The sequence below is a fragment of the Epinephelus lanceolatus genome, chromosome 24, assembly GCF_041903045.1.
Source record: "Epinephelus lanceolatus isolate andai-2023 chromosome 24, ASM4190304v1, whole genome shotgun sequence".
Taxonomy (NCBI): Eukaryota; Metazoa; Chordata; class Actinopteri; order Perciformes; family Serranidae; genus Epinephelus; species Epinephelus lanceolatus.
Genome location: NC_135757.1, coordinates 21,036,490 through 21,056,702, shown reverse-complemented (window position 1 = coordinate 21,056,702; position 20,213 = coordinate 21,036,490). Strand labels below are relative to the sequence as shown.

The following is a 20,213-nucleotide window of genomic DNA, read 5'->3' as shown; positions in this document are numbered from 1 at the left end:
ATCACAGGTGACTGCACTTTTTAATAACAGTTACAGACAAGGGTTGAGCTTATTATGAATCAGTCTTTTTCCCAAAATAAAACATTAATTGTGACTCTATGTTCTGTGCAGCAACTACATGAGATAAAGAGTGACAGGGCATTTTTATCTCTGGTTAGAAAGTACTCAAATACAGTTCAATTCAAACAACATCACTGAAAATATTGGTGAAAACAAAACCTCTATCACTACTAACTGTCACTGCTTTAACTATTTTTACCTCCAATATTTCAGTCATCATATCCAGTGCTGTCACAGTGATGGTCACATCTCTTCCACTGAAGCACAATCTATCTGCTGCAGCTGAAGGAATATTAAACATGAGAATTTAGTCATTACCTGTATATATAGTCTGAAAAAGATACACTCAGACATGTTCTGCTCATCTATTCTGGCTTAGATAATATGATAAAATGAGATTCTCCTCTTCCAGCTGTATCTGTATCTGTATCCTCTACAAGCATCGTACCCACATACAGCAAATCCAGCATTTAGTATACTGTATGTACAGTAAATGCAACAAATGCTCGTACTTCATTTGCCACATTGATGTCTTTTGGCAAAACCTTAGTTAAACTTGCTCAACATGCATAATAAGCATGCAGGAAGGAAGCTGTGGGGAACAGAGGAAGCAGAGGGTCACATCTGTCACCTTAACGTCCAAATAGAGGAGACCTGCCTTTCCAAATTAAAAACATGGGTTTGGAGATATAGTTTTGCTTGTTTACATGACTTTGGATAACTGAAAATGTCACATTGTTTAAAATAATTGCAACACTTATATTGTTTTCTTGTGCAGAAACTGATTGCAAAGTCCATGGTGATCAGAGCACAGATGGATGGAAACAGCTTAGTGTATCTCCTGGTCCTGTGTGCCCTCAATAAGGTAGATGTTTTATCTGACCTGTGTGGACTTTAGCCTGAGGTATATTATTTTGGCAAATTTGTCACCCTCTCGTGTTTGTCTTGTCTGTTTTTGCAACTTAACCATTGCATTTTTAGATCATCCATTCAAATTTGAAGCAAGTTGTTAGAGTTATTAGGGTCCGGACAGCTAAGCTGCCAGGACACTATTGTAATCCTAGGTATTCTTCTTCTTTCTTCTTGCGAGGAAATCATACTTCCCATGGGTGAAAACTCACCAAACATTGCACAAAGGTCCAGTCTCATACCAAATATCCTCAGCTGTAAACTCAAGCCAATAGTCCTGATGGTGGCGCTACAGCAAGCGTCTAAAGTTCAAAACTTTGAAAATTCATAACAAATCAACCATACGTGCTACAACTTCACAACTTTCATCAAACTGTAGCCCCAGTACTGAAGAAACTTTTGTTCATTAAAACCTATTAAAAATTATGAAGTTCATCACTCTGTTTTTTTCAAAAACTGTAAAACTTCTTAAACCTATCTCCTCCCACAATTTTTGCTCAATTGACATCAAACTTGCTACAGAGCATCTTCAGACTGTCCTACACAAAGTATGTTTCTCAGATTTTTGTTTTATCAAAAATTGAGCCTACAGTGCATCAAAATGTTTGACTGTAAACGGTACTGTAAACATATATGGGGCATTCTATCGAATGTGTGCAAAGTCAGGCTGGAAATATTTTGAAATTTTGTATGTTTTATTTCCAAAACTTTGTCCCTATATATATTGTACCATATGTCAAGGTCACATATCTAGTAAAATGACTATAAATTTTTATATTGTATTTTCAGACTGTTTTGGAAGGTTTTTCCTCTCCCAAAATTTGTCACTACCGAAACATATAGTATTATATTCTACAAAAAAATATATATCAACCTGTTATGCTTGTTTCTTCCCTTGTCTAAAGATTTAAATTTTTACAAATTTTGACTGAAGGTTTTCACAATTAAATCTATAATAATTAATATTTTAACAAATTTCGAAGTTCAAATTATAGAATTCTTCGAAATCTAAATGCAATCTTTCTTTGTAAAATGCATAACGCTGATCAGATTGATTTCAGAGTAAATAACTGATGAAACAGAACATAAATGTAACCGATTAGCATCATAATACTTTAACTGATAACTCAATATACTTTATTTTTTACAAAACACCCAGTGTTTCCTCAAATGTATGCCTTATGGTGGGAATTACAAATTCAAAGACAAATGTTTTGTGGTCAATAAAACAATTTAATTTTTGAGAGAGTAGAGCAGAGCAGAGCAGAGCAGAGTGGAGAAGAGTATAGTGGAGCAGAGTATAGTAGAATAGAGCAAAGTAGAGCAAAGTAGAGCAGAGTAGAGCAGAGAAGAGCAAAGTAGAGTAGATTAGAGCTGAGTATAGTAGAGCAGAGTAGAGCAGAATATAGTAGAGTAGAGCAGAGTAGAACAGAACAGAGCAGAGCAGAATAGAGTAGAGAAGAGTATAGAGTAGAGCAGACTAGAGTAGAGTAGGGTAGAGAAGAGTAGATTATAGAGTAGACCAGAGTAGAGTAGAGCAGAGTAGAGCAGAGAATAGTAGAGTAGAGCAGAGTAGAGCAGAGTAGAGCACAGCACAGTAGAGTAGAGCAGAGCATAGTAGAGCAAAGAATAGTAGAGAAGAGCAGAGCAGAATAGAGCAGAGCATAGCATAGCAGAGAAGAGAAGAGTATAGTAGAGCAGAGTATAGTAGAGTAGAGCAAAGTAGAGCAGAGTGAAGCAGAGCACAGTATAGTAGAGTAGAGCAGAGCATAGCAAAGTAGAGCAGAGTAGAACAGAGCAGAATAGAGCAGAGCAGAGCATAGTAGAGAAGAGTATAGTAGAGCAGAGTATAGTAAAGTGGAGCAGAGTAGAGTAGAGCAAAGTAGAGCAGAGTGAAGCAGAGCACAGTATAGTAGAGTAGAGCAGAGTAGTGCAGAATAGAGTAGAGCAAAGTAGAGTAGAGCAGAGTATAGTAGAGTAGAGCAGAGTAGAATACAGTAGAGCAGAGTAGAACAGAGCAGAGTAGATAAGAACAGAGCAGAGTAGAGCAGAATAGAGTAGAGTATAGAGTAGAGCAGAGTAAAGTAGAGTAGAGTAGACCAGAGTAAAGCAGAGTATACGGTATAGCAGAGCAGAGCATAGTAGAGTAGAGCAGAGTAGAGCAGAGTATAGTAGAGTAGAGCAAAACAGAGCAGAATAGAGTAGAGTAGAGCAGAGTAGAGCAGATTATAGAGTAGAGCAGAGTATAGAAGAGTAGAGCAGAGCAGAATAGAGTAGAGCAGAGCATAGTAGAGTAGAATAGAGAAGAGTATAGTAGAGCAGAGTATAGGGGTGTGGCAGAGCAGTGCAAAGTAGAGCAGAGTAGAACACAGCAGAGTAGAGCAGAGTAGAGCAAAGTAGAGCAAAGTAGTGCAGAGTAGAACAGAGTATAGAGTATAGCAGAGCAGAGTATAGGAGTGTGGCAGAGCAGAGCAGAGTAGAGCAAAGTAGAGCAAAGTAGTGCAGAGTAGAACAGAGTATAGAGTATAGCAGAGCAGAGTATAGTAGAGTAGAGCAAAGTAGAGCAGAATAGAGTAGAAAAGAGTATAGTAGAGTAGAGTAGAGTAGAGCAGAGTAGTGCAAAGTAGAGCAGAGTAGAACAGAGTATAGTATAGTAGAGCAGAGTAGAACAGAGAAGAGTAGATTATAGTATAGTAGAGTAGAGCAGAGTAGGGCAAAGTAGAGTATAGTAGAGCAGAGTAGAACAGAGAAGAGTAGATTATAGTATAGTAGAGTAGAGCAGAGTAGTGCAAAGTAGAGCAGAGTAGAACAGAGAAGAGTAGATTATAGTATAGTAGAGTAGAGCAGAGTAGAGCAAAGTAGAGTATAGCAGAGCAGAGTATAGTAGAGTAGAGCAGAACAGAGCAGAACAGAGCAGAGTAGAGCAGAATAGAGCAAAGCAGAGTAGAGTAGACCAGGGTAGAGTAGAGCAGAGCAGAGCAGAGCAGAGAAGAGCAGAACAGAGTAAAGCAGAGTAGAGTAGAGAAGAGTAGAGTATAGAGTAAAGCAGAGTAGAGTAGACCAGGGTAGAGTAGAGCAGAGTAGAGTAGAGTATAGAGTAAAGCAGAGTAGAGTTGACCAGGGTAGAGTCGAGTAGAGCAGAAAAGAGCAGGACTTTGGACCACAAAATTATGGGGTTTAACTACTGACCATTCCATTTTGTCACCACCGAAATGATCATGTCACTACTGAAACTTAACCATAGGTTTCGGTAGTGACTGTTTCAGTAGTGACATTCCTAGCTATTTTTCTTCAGGATAACTAAAGAATGCTAGCAGTCACATGGCTAACAAACACGTTTGAAGAGTTGTTCACACAGAAAAACATAATATTTTGCATAAACCCCCCAAATACATACATAATTGAAAAGAACATGTGTTCGGTAGTGACAATCCTAGCTATTTTTCAGGATAACTAAAGAATACTAGCAGTCACATGGCTAACAAACACATTTGAAGAGTTGTTCACACAGAAAAACATAATATTTTGCATAAACCCCCCAAATTTTTACATAATTGAAGAGAACATGTGTTCGGTAGTGACGGTTTTAAAAGTTACACACTGATTTTCAGACTTTGGAAGACATTTATTTAAAAAATGATGGGAGTCAGCGACTTACATGCAGCCATGTGGGACGGGGATGCAGTACTACCTCCCGTCTCAGAAATTCAGGGGTGTGGCTAAAATCCAGACTCAACCAGAGCATTAAAACTCTTGTGTTTCAGTAGTGACATGAAAACAAGGGACACTATTTTTTTAGCATAGTTTCTTAATTTAAAAATTAATCCCACAATATATCTAAATCTTTCAACTTCTGTTTAAACTTAATCACAAAGATGTTTTAAATTACACTTTTGAAAAAAATATGAAAAATGTTTTACGTGTTATTTACATGAATTGAATTTTAGAGGTCAGGGTTGGGGACAGCTACTTCCCAATAGAAAGTACCCTATAAATGGTGATTTTGTATATATTTAGCTTATCACTTTTTTATTTAATGTCCTGGGTTTAAATAGGTCATAACATAACAACTTTGTAAATATCTATGTCTGAATACTCAATTATATCATTTTTGTTGTTTTTTTTGTTAAGGGACAGCACTTTGCACAAAATCGGTAGAATGCCCCATACATGCAAATTCTTGCTAAATAAATCTTCAATGCTCATGAAAAAAATGACAAAATTCTAGAGTCATGGTAGATGATGTGTGGCAAATTTTGAGAATTTTATCTCAAAAACTGAATTTTTGACAGCATTTTGAATTTTGCTCTAATGTGAACAATTGGAGTCAATTTAAAAATGGTAATTTTAAACATCAGTTTTTCACTTATGGAGCAAATCAATCATTGTTACAAACAAATTACCAACATCCCCATGCTGTCTAGATGCAATTTTATTTTCAGATTTTTGTCTTAATAACTGAATTTTTTACAGTGGTTTCAAATCTGCCTTTCCATGCACGGATGGCTGCTTTCCTACACAACAGTGAATGGCTTACTCAATTTGTGAAGCCACTGTTGAGTTGCTACTTGCCAATTAGCTCAGAGTGGTAGATGACCGTCTTAGGTTCCAGAGGTTGCGGGTTCAAGCTTCAACTGGTGCAGAATCCACATTGTAATGTAAACATCTTCTTGTGCTTCAGCTTATTGCTTAAAATTGCCTGAGCGTGACTGATCACGGTGCAGCATCTTCAAGTCTTTTTTCTGCTAGAAATTCTGCCTTCTCATGCTTGAAAATAAACCAAACTTTGCACAAAGATCCAGTGTCAATACTTCAGTGTGAAACCATCTGAGGCTTCTCACTTTGCACATAGCTCAACTAGTTAAACATCAGTTTTTCACTTATGAAGCAAATCAATCATTGTTAAAATAAATTACCAACATTTCCATGCTGTCTAGATGCAATATGTGTATTTTCAGATTTTTGTTTCGATAACTGAATTTTTTACAGTGGTTTGAAATCTGCTTTTCCATGCATGGACAGCTGCTAAACCTGCACATCTGGCTTAGTCAGTTTGTGAAGCTACATATGAATTGTCCCTGACTAATTAGCTCAGTGAGATATAAATTGATCCTCAGTCTCAGAGGTTGTGAGTTCAAGCCTCAGCTTATGCAAAAGGCAGATTGTGTTGTGAAATGTCTTCCAATTCTTCTGCTTGTTGCTCAGAATTGCCTAAAAATGCCCGGACCCGACCCATCACTGCGCAGCAGCTATAATTCTATTTGGTTCTGGGTTTTTTTGGCCATGCACATTTGATAAAATATAACCCCAGAACCAAATCTCTATGTAATTTCCAGTTTTTAGAATATTTTTCAGCATAACTGAAGTTCTTTGTTTTTAAAAAGCAGCACCCAGTCCCTTCCTGACATTTAAAACTCTGTGATTGGCTGAGTACTTTAATCCTCCTAATCATAGATGGATGACTCAACACTCTACTGGACACAGGATCAGGGGCCCATAGTGCCAGGGCCCCCCTTGACCTTCATCTGCAAAATGTCACCAAAACTGACACACAATAAACAGGAAGAGACAAAGAGACATAAAAAAGTCCACAAAGAGATGCAAAACTAAAAAGAGACACATGATAACAAAGGTTACGATATTGTAACCCTAATTCTGTTAGCACAGGTGGAGCCATCTACTGGACTCTGGGTAATTTTCCTTCAATCATGAGCACACATTCACACTGAGAAAAGCATACACATGGCCAGACAATCATGACGTGCCTATCCGAACATGTGCAGACCCCACAGCATATAAGGAGGCAGCCATCAGACATCCTACACCCTGTTCAGCATGCAACATAGGAGTAACAGGGATCCAAGATAGTGGTCACTGCCTGTGCTAATAGGACTAGGGTTACAATATTGTGCCTTTGTTCTATCTTACACAGGCTCTGCCCTCTACTGGACTCTATAGATACAATGGGTGGAGTCTGATGCATGAACACTCTGTTGCAACATAACATTGACCCAGCCACACTGATTCTGACCAGCTGGAGGTTAGTGTGCAATTCATTAAAGAGAAAAAGGATTTCTGATGGCAGGAATCTGCCTCCTTATATACTGTGGGATCCACACATATTCAGTTAGGCATGTCCTGATTGGCCAGCTATGTTTACGTTTTTCTCAGTTGTGAATACGTACTTGTGATTAGAGGAGTATTAATTACCCAAAAATTCCAGTAGAGGGGGGAGCCAGTGTAAAATAAAACTACAAAAAACAGGCAAACCAACCGCAAAGAGACACAAAATGACCAAAAACGACATAAAATTACCTTAAAGACACACCAAATTACCACAGAGAGACCCAAATGACCATAAAATGACATAAACAACTACATGGACACCACAGAATGACTGTAAAGATACACAAAACCACAAAAAGATGCAAAACGACTACAAAGAAACACAAAACAACCACAACCACCTGTGTGTTTTGCTGAGTGGTGGGGCCCTTTGCATATGTGCCCACAGGCCCACTGTCTCATAATCCGCCCATGCTCTTGGGGCACTCCTTAAAGGGGCACTACAGAAGTGATTTAGTATTGCACTTCCATAAAGTTGTGGGTGTTATGAGAGACAGATTAAAAAAGAATGGCCAAAATTGAAGCAGCAGATGCTGAGATATACTAACTAGGTGCAAGTTAGTGTTAGTGCTACTACTAATTAGGTGCAGATATGGGTCGATCTTGATCTTACACTTCCCATAATGCAACCTGAGAGTGATTTTAGCCCCCACAGAGCCACAGAAGACAAAACAATACAGCTTGTGACTTTTTTATTGCATTACAAATTATCTATATCATATATTTTATCTTAATGTTTTATTTATAAGCTTTTGATTAACACTCTATTTTCTGTACACCTGTGTGGGTTTGCATGCTAAATCCCAATAATCTCTCTAAAGCTGCTGGTGGAGGCAAACTCTGAGGAGGGTTACCAGGAGCATCTAAATCATCGGGGCGAACATCAGTCGACAGGGAACCAAATCGCCACAGCCCAGTACGAATGTTTCCAAAGGATTATAAAAGAATCACACCGCAAAACTAAAACAATAGGTGAGGAGCTGATCTCAAAAAGCCTTTGGTGACTTGATGTCACTACTAACCATATGAAGTCACTTCAACATATCACTGTGTGTCCTTTGTTGTCTGCAGGGCCAGTTTGCAACGCGACGTGGGATGGGTGGCTGTGCTGGGATGAAACTGAACCCGGACAAACAGAGCAGAGCTGTCCAGACTACTATCACGATTTTGATCCTCAAGGTAAATTTCTAAAATTCAATGTCAAATTTACCAACTTAAAGCAACTTGAGTGCCGTTTCCCTGTGTTTAAAGCTGAATTCCCAGTCTTTAGATGATATTTAAAGGGGACCTATTAACCTTTTCCTTTATTTTCTGTCATATACAATATTACAATGTAGGATGTTCCAATTAAACGTGGCTGAAGTTTTCATTAATGAAGTAAATGTATGTAAAAGTAATCCCTGTGAGTATTAACCTCCGTCCATTTTGAATACTCTGTTTCTGATTGTTCTTTACACACTGTCTACAAGCTGACTTCAGATCTTCACAGATTTCTTTATATGGTCATCTGCTCCAGGCACGCTACTGCAAGTGTTTACATTATTTAGTGTACCCTGCTACACGTAGCTACATGCTAAAGTCAGGGAAATGTGTAATCTTGGCTGCTGATGTTGTTAATTTCTTCATGATTTCAGATCATATCCCTGCTAGAAAATGTCTGGTTGTGTTTTGAAGCTTTTATTGCCGCTATACACAAATATTTTATGTCTGCAAGAACAATACTACATGTAGCTACATGCCTAAAGTCAGGGAAACATGTAGGCTAGTCTTGGTTGCCAACGTTGTTAATATCTTTTGGATCATGTTCCTGCTGGAACATGTCTGGTTGTGCTAAGAAGCTTTGTTGGTGTTTTTTCACATAATATAGTATACACATTCTTTCCCCGGCTACAAGTACACTGTTGCACGTAGCTTCATGCTAACATCAGTAAAACATATAATCTTGGTTGCTCATGTTGTTCATTTCTCCCTGCTTCCACTTTCACTGCTAGAAAATGTCTGGTTGTGTTTTGAAGCTTTTATTGGTGATTTCTAATGAGATAAATTGCAGCTATAAACACTTATTCTCTGGCTGCAAGTACACTGCTACATGTAGCTACATTCTAATGTCAGGGAAACATGTAGATGAATCTTGGCTGACAATGTTATTAATATTGCCCCGATTTTGGATCACACTCCTGCTGGAATGTGTCTGGCTGTGTTTTTAAGTTCTTATCTATGTTTTGTTTTTTGTACATCGCTACATGTAGCTACATGCTACCATCAGGGAAAGATGTAAACTTGATTGCTGATGTTGTTAATTTCTTGTAGATTTAAGATCAGATTCCTGCTGGAACATTTCTGGTCATGTTAAAAAGCTTTTAGCAGTGATTTTTCACAGTAAAAAGTGCCGCTATTCTCCCTCGGAGTCATGCTGCAATGGTGGTGCAGAGACACGGAGACATGGAAGACCTGAAGATGCTGAACAATCAGAACAAACTGGGCTTTTCGGGAGGGGGTCTTTAAGAGACAGGAACTAAACCAAAGCATTTCAGACAGAGGGTGAATACAGGTGTTCCAGCACAGATAGTATAAGGAAAATAAAGTGTTTTTTTAACCATTAGAGCATGTAAACATGTTCTAGAAGAAAGTGTGAACTTTCTTCCCAAAAGGGGGATGTCTGTGGGCTTATGTTAGCTTAGCATAGAGACCAGCATAAAAACTAGAGGGAGGGAGAAACAACTGGCCTGTCTGTTTCCAAAGTTTACATCTCCTCTAATTAGCTTTGCTGTATTAGCAATTAGCATGCTATATTACCTGCTGTATCTCATTTTTCAATTATACAAAAAAAAGAAAAAAGAAAAAAAAAAGAAATATAAAAATGATGTAAATGTACAAACAGAAATATAAAACTGTGGTTGCAAATTTGTTTCCAGCAATGGCATCCAAAGTGTGCACGGAGACGGGAGAGTGGGGACGCCACCCCGAGAGCAAGAGGACGTGGACAAACTTCACAAACTGCCATGCCAACACGACACATCATGGGACAGTAAGAAGGAATAAAGACAATATAAAAATATGAAGCAGCTTTGACTGTGAAGTTGTACTCATTTTGCTTTCTTGCAGGCGGCAATGACTCACTTCTATTTGGTCATGATTGGTCACGGCCTGTCGCTGGTGTCACTGCTCATATCATTAGGAATATTCTTCCATTTTAAGTAAGTGGGGCATGAGTTTATCTCCCATTATCCACTCTGTTATTATCCACTCCTATCCACTCTGTCAGTCATTTGGTTGGTTGGTTGGTCAGTTGTTCACTCCACAAAAATTTGCTCATGCCAGTTAGTGTGTGAGTTATCAATAGCTATCAAAGCCAATTTCCACATCCCCACTGGACATCAGAATGACTTCAGAAATATGTTGAACTCGTATGTCAGACAGATGGTAAAGTTTGGTTGGAATGAAAATCGGGCTGACGATATTTTAAATGTCTAACCACAATTAATTTTGGATGTTAACTTTATGGAGTTTTGGAGATGTTAGGTTTTGCACTCCATACCTTATGATTAAATGTTGGTGTTCTACATCAAGGCCAGCATCAATTGATGTAGATTAGACGTTGTCTACTGAATTTTGGTCAGAGGATGACACGTCACAGATTCAATGAAGTAACAAGACTGTGGCCAGCTGGGGTAGTCAAGAGCCTTAATGTTGATCAATATGTTGATCACAATTGATGGGTTAGTGACTCATGCATTAGGCTGAACACAATAACAAGCAACACAGTGGTGAGCTGTTCACTCGAACTCCCAGCTTCCCTGACTGGCAAACTAGCCAAGAACTTATATTCCCGGTCCCCTGGATTGCAGATTGGAGAGCTGGACTGGGTGCTGCTCTTATTTGGCACTTCAGATATCCAAGCAGGAAGTAGGATGGGCAGTGCCAAACTGGAACTCTAACGGCCGGGGTCCACCGGGCACGTCAGCGGCGTAACACGTCTGCAGCGCGAGTCCTGTAGCAGCTCGCCCCCCTGTTAATCAATTACAGCGGCTCCACCAGCAACGGGAGCGGCGCGACAACCCCCGTCTGCCACGCGACAACTCTCTATTTTAGGCGGCTCTTCTATTTTTGTCGCGCTACGCTCCCCTACGCGACCCTCCAGCAGATAAAAACTACATGAAATAGTGTGCTAAACGAGCACAATGTGTTTTTAAATGAATAAACCATTAACAGAGGTGATATGTGATGATTTTTTTTCATGCATTTACCCATGTTTATCCGTGACATTGTGTAAATATCCGTGGCAGACATTTGAAAGCGAGTAGATGACAAACAGTACAGTAAACTTGTAGATAACTCAAATATATGTAATAACTTAGATGGGAAATGCTTTAACATTTCATGCAGCCTACGTGCAGCCTCTCAGCTCGGCAAACAGTAAACAACCCCGCTGGCTTCTCTACGTGTTGCTTCCGTACGCAGTCAGTGGAGCCCAAATGAATAAGCCTCGACGCTACACTGACATGACACTTACGTTTGCAGCCGGTGGAGCCCGGCCGTAAGGGCTCATTTATGCTCAACGTTGAATACGGATCCGGATACGGACAGAGCCTTCTGTCCGTGCTCTGCGTTCATTTCGTAAGTATTTCTGCACGTTTCCATAAAGCTTACGGATACGGGCCAAACGGAGCAGTACCACCGGGAACCGTGGGGGCAGTGTTGCTGTCACTACCCGATACGTAGCTCTAGTGAGACACGAAGAAGAAATAACAATTCAATTTCTCTCATCGGCAGTACTAGAGAAAAGAATTCTCCGTCCTCCAGTCGCGATGTATTTAACGGCGTCACTGATCACCGCCTCCTACAACGCTGCCTCTGTTTTTGTCTTTTATGCAAGAGGTACATTATCAATATCTCCTCCACAGTCGCCATGTTTGTTTTTGAGTTTGTTGTTGTCATAAACCTTTGATGCTGGGCTGCCTCCTGGTGGATATATTGGTTAACATCCGTGCCAACATAAAGGGCGCATGGAAGTATGTGGGCAGTGACGGTAACATCGTTTTCGTACGTAAAGGGAGCATAAATGAGCCCTAAGAGAGTTCCAGCTTGGCACTGCCCATCCCACATCCTAGTTGGCAAATACAAAACGCGTATTGGGACAAAACTTTTTGATTAAAAGCAGGAAACATCAAATGTGTATTAGCTTTCAAGTCAACTTTAAATACCCCTGCTTATCCGAAACCAAAAATCAAATTTAACATTTATCACTCAATACATAATGAGAATAAGAAATCTATATGACTTTTGGTGAATAATTTATTTCCATTCATGACTTCAGACTAAAAGATGGCCATGAGTTTCTCGCCATCAAGGCTGCTGCAGTTAATCATTAATAAAGGGTTCTTCCATGACAATAATCAATAAAATCAGGAGTTACTTACATAGATTATATGTAATATGCTCCAGATACTCAATTTCTTCCAGATGCTAATATAAATGGTCAAGGTGTGATTATAAACACCAGAAAAGGGGATTATAAGGACCTCTTACAACTTGCTATATACAAACATCTGTATGCCACATATACAGTACAGGCCAAAAGTTTGGACACACCTTCTCATTCAATGCGTTTTCTTTATTTTCATGACTATTTACATTGTAGATTCTTACTGAAGGCATCAAAACTATGAATGAACACATGTGGAGTTATGTACTTAACAAAAAAAGGTGAAATAACTGAAAACATGTTTTATATTCTAGTTTCTTCAAAATAGCCACCCTTTGCTCTGATTACTGCTTTGCACACTCTTGGCATTCTCTCCATGAGCTTCAAGAGGTAGTCACCTGAAATGGTTTCCACTTCACAGGTGTGCCTTATCAGGGTTAATTAGTGGAATTTCTTGCTTTATCAATGGGGTTGGGACCATCAGTTGTGTTGTGCAGAAGTCAGGTTAATACACAGCCGACAGCCCTGTTGGACAACTGTTAAAATTCATATTATGGCAAGAACCAATCAGCTAACTAAAGAAAAACGAGTGGCCATCATTACTTTAAGAAATGAAGGTCAGTCAGTCCGGAAAATTGCAAAAACTTTAAATGTGTCCCCAAGTGGAGTCGCAAAAACCATCAAGCGCTACAACGAAACTGGCACACATGAGGACCGACCCAGGAAAGAAAGACCAAGAGTCACCTCTGCTTCTGAGTATAAGTTCATCCGAGTCACCAGCCTCAGAAATCGCAAGTCAACAGCAGCTCAGATCAGAGACCAGATGAATGCCACACAGAGTTCTAGCAGCAGACCCATCTCTAGAACAACTGTTAAGAGGAGACTGCGCGAATCAGGCCTTCATGGTCAAATAGCTGCTAGGAAACCACTGCTAAGGAGAGGCAACAAGCAGAAGAGATTTGTTTGGGCCAAGAAACACAAGGAATGGACATTAGACCAGTGGAAATCTGTGCTTAGGTCTGATGAGTCCAAATTTGAGATCTTTGGTTCCAACCGCCGTGTCTTTGTGAGACGCAGAAAAGGTGAACGGATGGATTCCACATGCCTGGTTCCCACTGTGAAGCATGGAGGAGGAGGTGTGATGGTGTGGGGGTGTTTTGCTGGTGACACTGTTGGGGATTTATTCAAAATTGAAGGCACACTGAACCAGCATGGCTACCACAGCATCCTGCAGCGACATGCCATCCCATCCGGTTTGCGTTTAGTTGGACGATCATTTATTTTTCAACAGGACAATGACCCCAAACACACCTCCAGGCTGTGTAAGGGCTATTTGACCAAGAAGGAGAGTGATGGAGTGCTGCGGCAGATGACCTGGCCTCCACAGTCACCGGACCTGAACCCAATCCAGATGGTTTGGGGTGAGCTGGACCGCAGAGTGAAGGCAAAGGGGCCAACAAGTGCTAAACACCTCTGGGAACTCCTTCAAGACTGTTGGAAAACCATTTCAGGTGACTACCTCTTGAAGCTCATCGAGAGAATGCCAAGAGTGTGCAAAGCAGTAATCAGAGCAAAGGGTGGTTATTTTGAAGAAACTAGAATATAAAACATGTTTTCAGTTATTTCACCTTTTTTTGTTAAGTACATAACTCCACATGTGTTCATTCATAGTTTTGATGCCTTCAGTGAGAATCTACAATGTAAATAGTCATGAAAATAAAGAAAACGCATTGAATGAGAAGGTGTGTCCAAACTTTTGGCCTGTACTGTATACATTATAATATAAGGTAACACTAATAAATCTATTAGGTAATTGTGCCCAATAAAGCTCGTACTTACTGTATATTATAGATTTTAAAAAAATCATTTCATTTTTAATGTTATTTTATTTATAATTTTCTTTATTTCTTGCATAGCTGCACTTGACTCAGTTGACAGTTGTCAAGATTAAAATGAATTTTAATGTTAATTGTTGATTTTCATGACAAATTGAATAATAATAATAATAATAATAATAATAACAACAACAACAACAACAATAAGACAATTTATTTACATAGCACCTTTTAGACAAGAAATGCCGCACACAGTGCTTTACAATAAGGGCAGTATAAGCCCTTGGTGCTTTGCATGAGAATAGACAGAATGAACAGAACACAATCAAACAGAACTGATTCATAAAATCATAGATCTGTAAAACTATAAATCATAAAATCAAGTAAGATTTGAAAAGAGTAAACAGATACATAGCTTTCATTTAAAAATATTTAGCGAGCTAGCTTCCCTGATAGGTAATGTGTTCCATAGCTTTGGGGCATTATTGACAAAGGCTGCATCCCAGATCTTCTTCCGGCTGTTGCATAAACCAGCAGCAGATGATTGCAGTGTTCATGGAGGCCTGGGGCGTTGCTAGGAGTTGAAAACATCTGGGGCTTTATCCCTGAAGTGGGAACAATTCTTTACCCAAGGGTTTCTCCCCCAGGAAAATTTTGAATAATTCCATGTGATTTTAACATATTTTGACAAAGAATGAGCACTCGTCTTCTATTATTGGGTTGCCCAAATTGTTGGTTAAAACCTGTTAGAACATGGCACTCTTCAATACTGGATTCTGATTGGTCAATCAACAAAATTCTGCGGTGTTTATTTCTTGAAGTATCGCCACTGCTCTGCTGCTCCGTTGCTAGGGACATGTCCCCAACAAAAAAAAAAAAAGAAAGGAAGAGAAAATCGCAGGGCCATCAGGAGCAAACCAGCACAAACAACTAGAAGAAAAAAGTAGTAAGCCATGTTCTAAGCAGAATAATGTATAGTGAGCCAGTGACAGTTGAAAAATAAATCCCGAGGCGGGGTTCCATTCGGTACCACTATACATTATCCTGCTTAGAACATGGCTTACTACTAAAACATTCAGTGATGTGACACAAAATAATGATTAAAGCACATTTTATTGATTCAAAATTCGTAAATAGAAATGTGTCTATACTCTGTATCCATGGCAACGGCAGTCTAATGATACTAATTAATATTGAATTCACCCTTCGCTAAGGCCCGCCCCCCTTAGTTAGTCTACTGTTGCTAAGTCCGACAAACTTTCGGTTTCGGAGCTAGACTGGCATGGTGCACCCACTGTTGCTAACTGCAATCCCTGGAAAATTACTCTCAAATTTCTACAATATGCATTTGAAGGATATATTCAGGATATCAGACTGCCACAGCAATGAAATCAAGGTAACACAGTGTGTGCAGATGAACAGTGTTTAGCTTCACCTCCATGCCGCTCCCGGCACCCAGACTGGCAGCTGTCGGGGGGCTGCGGAAGAAGTCAAACAACGTTCATCTGCACACAATGTGTTGACACACAGCTGGTTGAATATGAGCAAAGTTTCCCTGCTTCCCTTCACTGGTTCCTGTACAGCAGGGTCAGTCTTTGTTTCACTGTTATAATCATTAAAAAACAAAAGCAGCATGTGTATACATTCAGTAGGTACGTTTCCATTTCCACTCCGATCCTATTTGGCCTGTGTGGACTAACGTTAACTGATTTTGGCGCTCCTCAGTCTAAGGCCGTTGCTATGGCGTCCCTAGCAACGGAGCAACAGAGCAGTGGCGATACCTCAAGAAATAAACACCGCAGAATTTTGTTGATTGACCAATCAGAATCAAGTATTTAAGAGTGCCATGTTCTAAATTTAGATGTGTGTGTGCGTGTAGTCAGTTTGGAGTGGGAAATAGATGAAAAAAATGAAACGGACAGTTGTATGTGTATATACTAAACATCATTAGGGATTTACAGAAACAAAAAATCAAACATATAGTCATATGCCATGTAAGCTGGTGTGACAGTGAGTGTGTAGTGTGCTGCTGTGCTTTCTGCATTGCTGGAAATGATGTGCTTTATTAGTAAAAAAAAAACAAAAAAACAAAACTGAGGCTGAGCCCAAAAGATCTAGGGCTATAGCCTGGAATGGCCAGGTCTAACAACGTCCATGGCAAATAGTTAACAAGGGAGTTGGCGATGTGGCTCAGTCCCAGCCCAGGTTAGAATCAATTCCACCCAGACTTCTAACCTCTGATTTAATCAAGGGAGTTAAATTCCCCAAATTATTAAGCAACATTTCTCGTTTTGTTAAGGGGCTGACAAGCAGGATTTCAGTTTTGTCTTAATTTAACTTTAAGAAATTATTGCTCATCCATTTATTTACTGCCAAAAGGCAGGTAGTAATGGAGTTTATGGCTGCAGCATTGTTTGGTTCAGCAGAGATGTACAGTTGCGTGTCATCCGTGTAACTATGGAAACAAACATTGTGTTCTCTAATGATGTTACCAAGTGGCAGCATGTACAGTGAGAATAATAATGGACCAAAGCAGCTCCCTTGTGCAACTCCAAAACAGAGGTCATGTTTCTCAGACACATGATCTCCAACCCTTCAGTGTATGTTTTGAACCAATTTCACACAGTGAGAAAGACAAACCAACTTTTCAAGATTAATTATTGAGATGTCATGGTCAGTTGTATCAAATGCTGTGGTTCGGTGTAAAAGGACAAGAATTAAGACCTGGATCAAGCTAATGAATATGTGGCAAACGTTTGTCTCCTTTTCTGCTGCCCTCAGGAGTCTGAGCTGCCAGAGGATAACGCTCCACAAAAACCTCTTCCTCTCATTCGTGTTAAACTCCATCATCACCGTTGTCTGGCTTACAACAGTGGTAAAGAAACAGGGACACACCTACAATGATTCGGTGAGTGATCGACTTTCTGTTCAGACATTGCTTGGTATTCTATTCCAGTAAAAACAGTGGAGCTCATGTTGCTTTTATCCTTCCAGGCGAGCTGTAAGCTGCTCATGTTCATCCACCTGTATCTGTTGAGCTGTAACTACTTCTGGATGCTCTGCGAGGGCATCTACCTGCACACTCTGATTGTTGTGGCAGTGTTTGCAGAAAAACAGTATCTCATGTGGTATCATCTGCTGGGCTGGGGTAAGTAAAGATAATATTTCACCATTTTCACACAGTAATAACGTCAAACGTTATCAAAATTCTAATTTGATTTTGCAGGTTTTCCACTTGTGCCAGCGGTGATACATTCAATAGCACGCCACTGCTACTACAACGACAAGTGAGTCTTTAGTCTTGACATGTGAGATATCACAGCATCTAAGTCACATGTTTCTGTAGTACATGATGTGGTGATCTGACTCATGCATCCACAGATGTTGGGTCAGCTCAGATACGTCATTGCTGTACATTATCCACGGCCCCATCTGTGCAGCACTGGTGGTAAGCACTGAGCCCACATGGGAATTACTTAATGACTCTGCCGATGCTCTGCAGGCCTGTTATGTAGCCATTTTCACTTCTTGCTTGTTTTGTCATCATGAAAGTGATGAAAATGGCTGCCACTGTGTCAAACTATAGTCTTATACCTTTTTTTTGCCTCTTTGATTCCAGGTGAATCTTTTCTTCCTGCTCAACATCGTTCGGGTTCTCATCACCAAGCTGAGAGTGACGCACCAGGCCGAGTCCAGCCTCTACATGAGGGCCGTGAGAGCAACCCTCATCCTCATCCCTCTGCTCGGCATCCAGTTTGTCTTGCTCCCCTACAAGCCTCAGGATGACTGGGTCTCTGAGATCTACCTGTATGTCATGGAGATCCTTATGCACTACCAGGTCAGTGTTAAGGTGTGAGAAGTGCTTTATAAGCATGGATGGATTACCAAATAGGCCTAAAGTGTCAGGCGGCCCCTGACTTGCACTGGCAAAAAGTCAATGACCAGGAAGAGACTCAAAATTACCGCAAAGAGTTGCTAAGGAACTGTCAAGAGACACAAATTTACCACAAAGGTAAAACAACCACAGAGAGACACAGAACAACTCAGAAAGATACAAAATGAGTACAAAGCGACAAAAATGGCAACAAATAGACACCAAGCGACCAAAAATGCTTTAAAGAGGAACAAAATGACCAAAAAAGACAAGAAATTACTTCAAAGAGACACAAAATCACTTTAAACAGAGGCAAATGACTACAAAGACACACAAAACAACTGCAAAGAGACACCAATTGACTAAAAAAGACACAAAATTACTTCAAAGAGACAAAAACAAAAGGCATCAAAGAGACACCTAACGACCAAAAAGACACAAAATTACTTAAAAGAGACACAAAATGACTACAGACACCAAACGACCAAAATGACACAAAATGAACTTAAAGAGAACAAAAATGACTACAAAGAGACACAAATCACTACAAAGAGGTACGAAACATCTACAAATAAAAATAACCAAAGAAGACACAAAACGACCAAAAATTACACAAAATGATCTCAAAGAGATACAAAATGACTTTAAAGAGATGCAGAATGACTACAAAGAGACATAAAAATAACCGAAGAAGACACAAAATGGCTACAAAAAGACACAGAAATCTCAAAATGACTTTAAACAAACACAAAATCACCACAAAGAGACACAAAATGACTTTATAGTGAAAATGACTACAGAGATGCAAAATGACTCCAAAGAGACGCAAAATGACTACAAAGACAAACAAAAACACTACAAAGAGACACAAAATGAACTCAAAGAGAAGCACCATTACTACAAAGACACACAAAAATAACCAAAGAAGACACAAACTGACCAAAAATAACACAAAATGATCTCAAAAAGACATAAAACACTTTAAAGAGATGTAAAATGACTACAAAGCGATAACAAAGGACCAAGAGAGACACAAAATGACTACAAAGACGTACAAAATGAAAATCACTACAAAGAGACATTAAAAAAACTGATAAAAAATGACTTTGAAGAGACGTACAATGACTACAAAGAACACAAAATCATCTCAAAGAGACACAAAATGACAAAAAAGACACACAAATGATCTCAAAGAGACAAAAATGATTAAAGAGACACAAAACTGTCACAAAGTCTGTGTACCTTTCTCCTAGGTAGAACAGGTGCTGGGGCCTGTGGCCAATGGCCCACTGTCTCATTATCCACCCATGATTTTAAGTTGCATTATCCAACAAATACAACTTTGCTTTTACCCAATAAAAATCACCAATACATGATATTAAGAGCTCTACTGTGGGTGCAGGCTTGTTGTAGAACTACCCAATGGCAAAATCCTCAGTAATTTTGTGGTTTAAAATTACAAATATTTGTAGAATAAGAGCATGAACATGTGACACTGTGAGCAGCTGTTTGAGCTTAAGGGAATTCCTAACTTGTGTATTTTCTCAAGAAACTTTTTTCTCATGCAGGGTCTCTTGGTCTCTACAATATTCTGCTTCTTCAATGGGGAGGTGAGTAATAAGCTTGGTTTAGCATATTATGACTGCAACACAGCATCTCACATTTCAAGGTTAGATTTTGAATTTGCTACCCACTTAATTCTCACTTCATTAAGCTTATTATTAAGGGTTATTAAGCTCTGGATCATTTTAGGAGTAGTTTATGAAAACATCATTCTTGAGTTCTCATTCACATTTTTGACGCTTTGAGACATGGCTTTTAATAGGAACATTGACGTGTTCACGCTTGGCACTAAAATGCAGCATGAATCACAGATTGACATGGGGCCAGGACATTAGAGATACTTAAGTTATGACTTTCCCCAGTTGCTGGATTTTTCATATATTTTTTATTCAGCTAATGTATCATCTTGACTGTTGTTCAA

At 39.4% G+C, this 20,213-nt stretch overlaps 1 protein-coding gene across 1 annotated transcript in view; it reads left to right on the top strand.

The window, feature by feature from the left end:
- LOC117250151 (calcitonin gene-related peptide type 1 receptor-like) overlaps positions 1 to 20,213 on the top strand; it is a 30,804-nt gene that overhangs the window by 3,176 nt on the left and 7,415 nt on the right. Inside the window, exons 2-12 of the mRNA XM_033616184.2 lie at positions 839 to 925; positions 7,917 to 8,067; positions 8,167 to 8,274; positions 10,011 to 10,123; positions 10,201 to 10,292; positions 17,137 to 17,263; positions 17,350 to 17,503; positions 17,582 to 17,642; positions 17,737 to 17,803; positions 17,975 to 18,193; positions 19,798 to 19,839. Of these exons, the coding sequence (XP_033472075.1) occupies positions 857 to 925; positions 7,917 to 8,067; positions 8,167 to 8,274; positions 10,011 to 10,123; positions 10,201 to 10,292; positions 17,137 to 17,263; positions 17,350 to 17,503; positions 17,582 to 17,642; positions 17,737 to 17,803; positions 17,975 to 18,193; positions 19,798 to 19,839 (1,203 nt within the window). The 5' untranslated portion in view covers positions 839 to 856. The remainder of the gene's footprint in view (positions 1 to 838; positions 926 to 7,916; positions 8,068 to 8,166; positions 8,275 to 10,010; positions 10,124 to 10,200; positions 10,293 to 17,136; positions 17,264 to 17,349; positions 17,504 to 17,581; positions 17,643 to 17,736; positions 17,804 to 17,974; positions 18,194 to 19,797; positions 19,840 to 20,213) is intronic.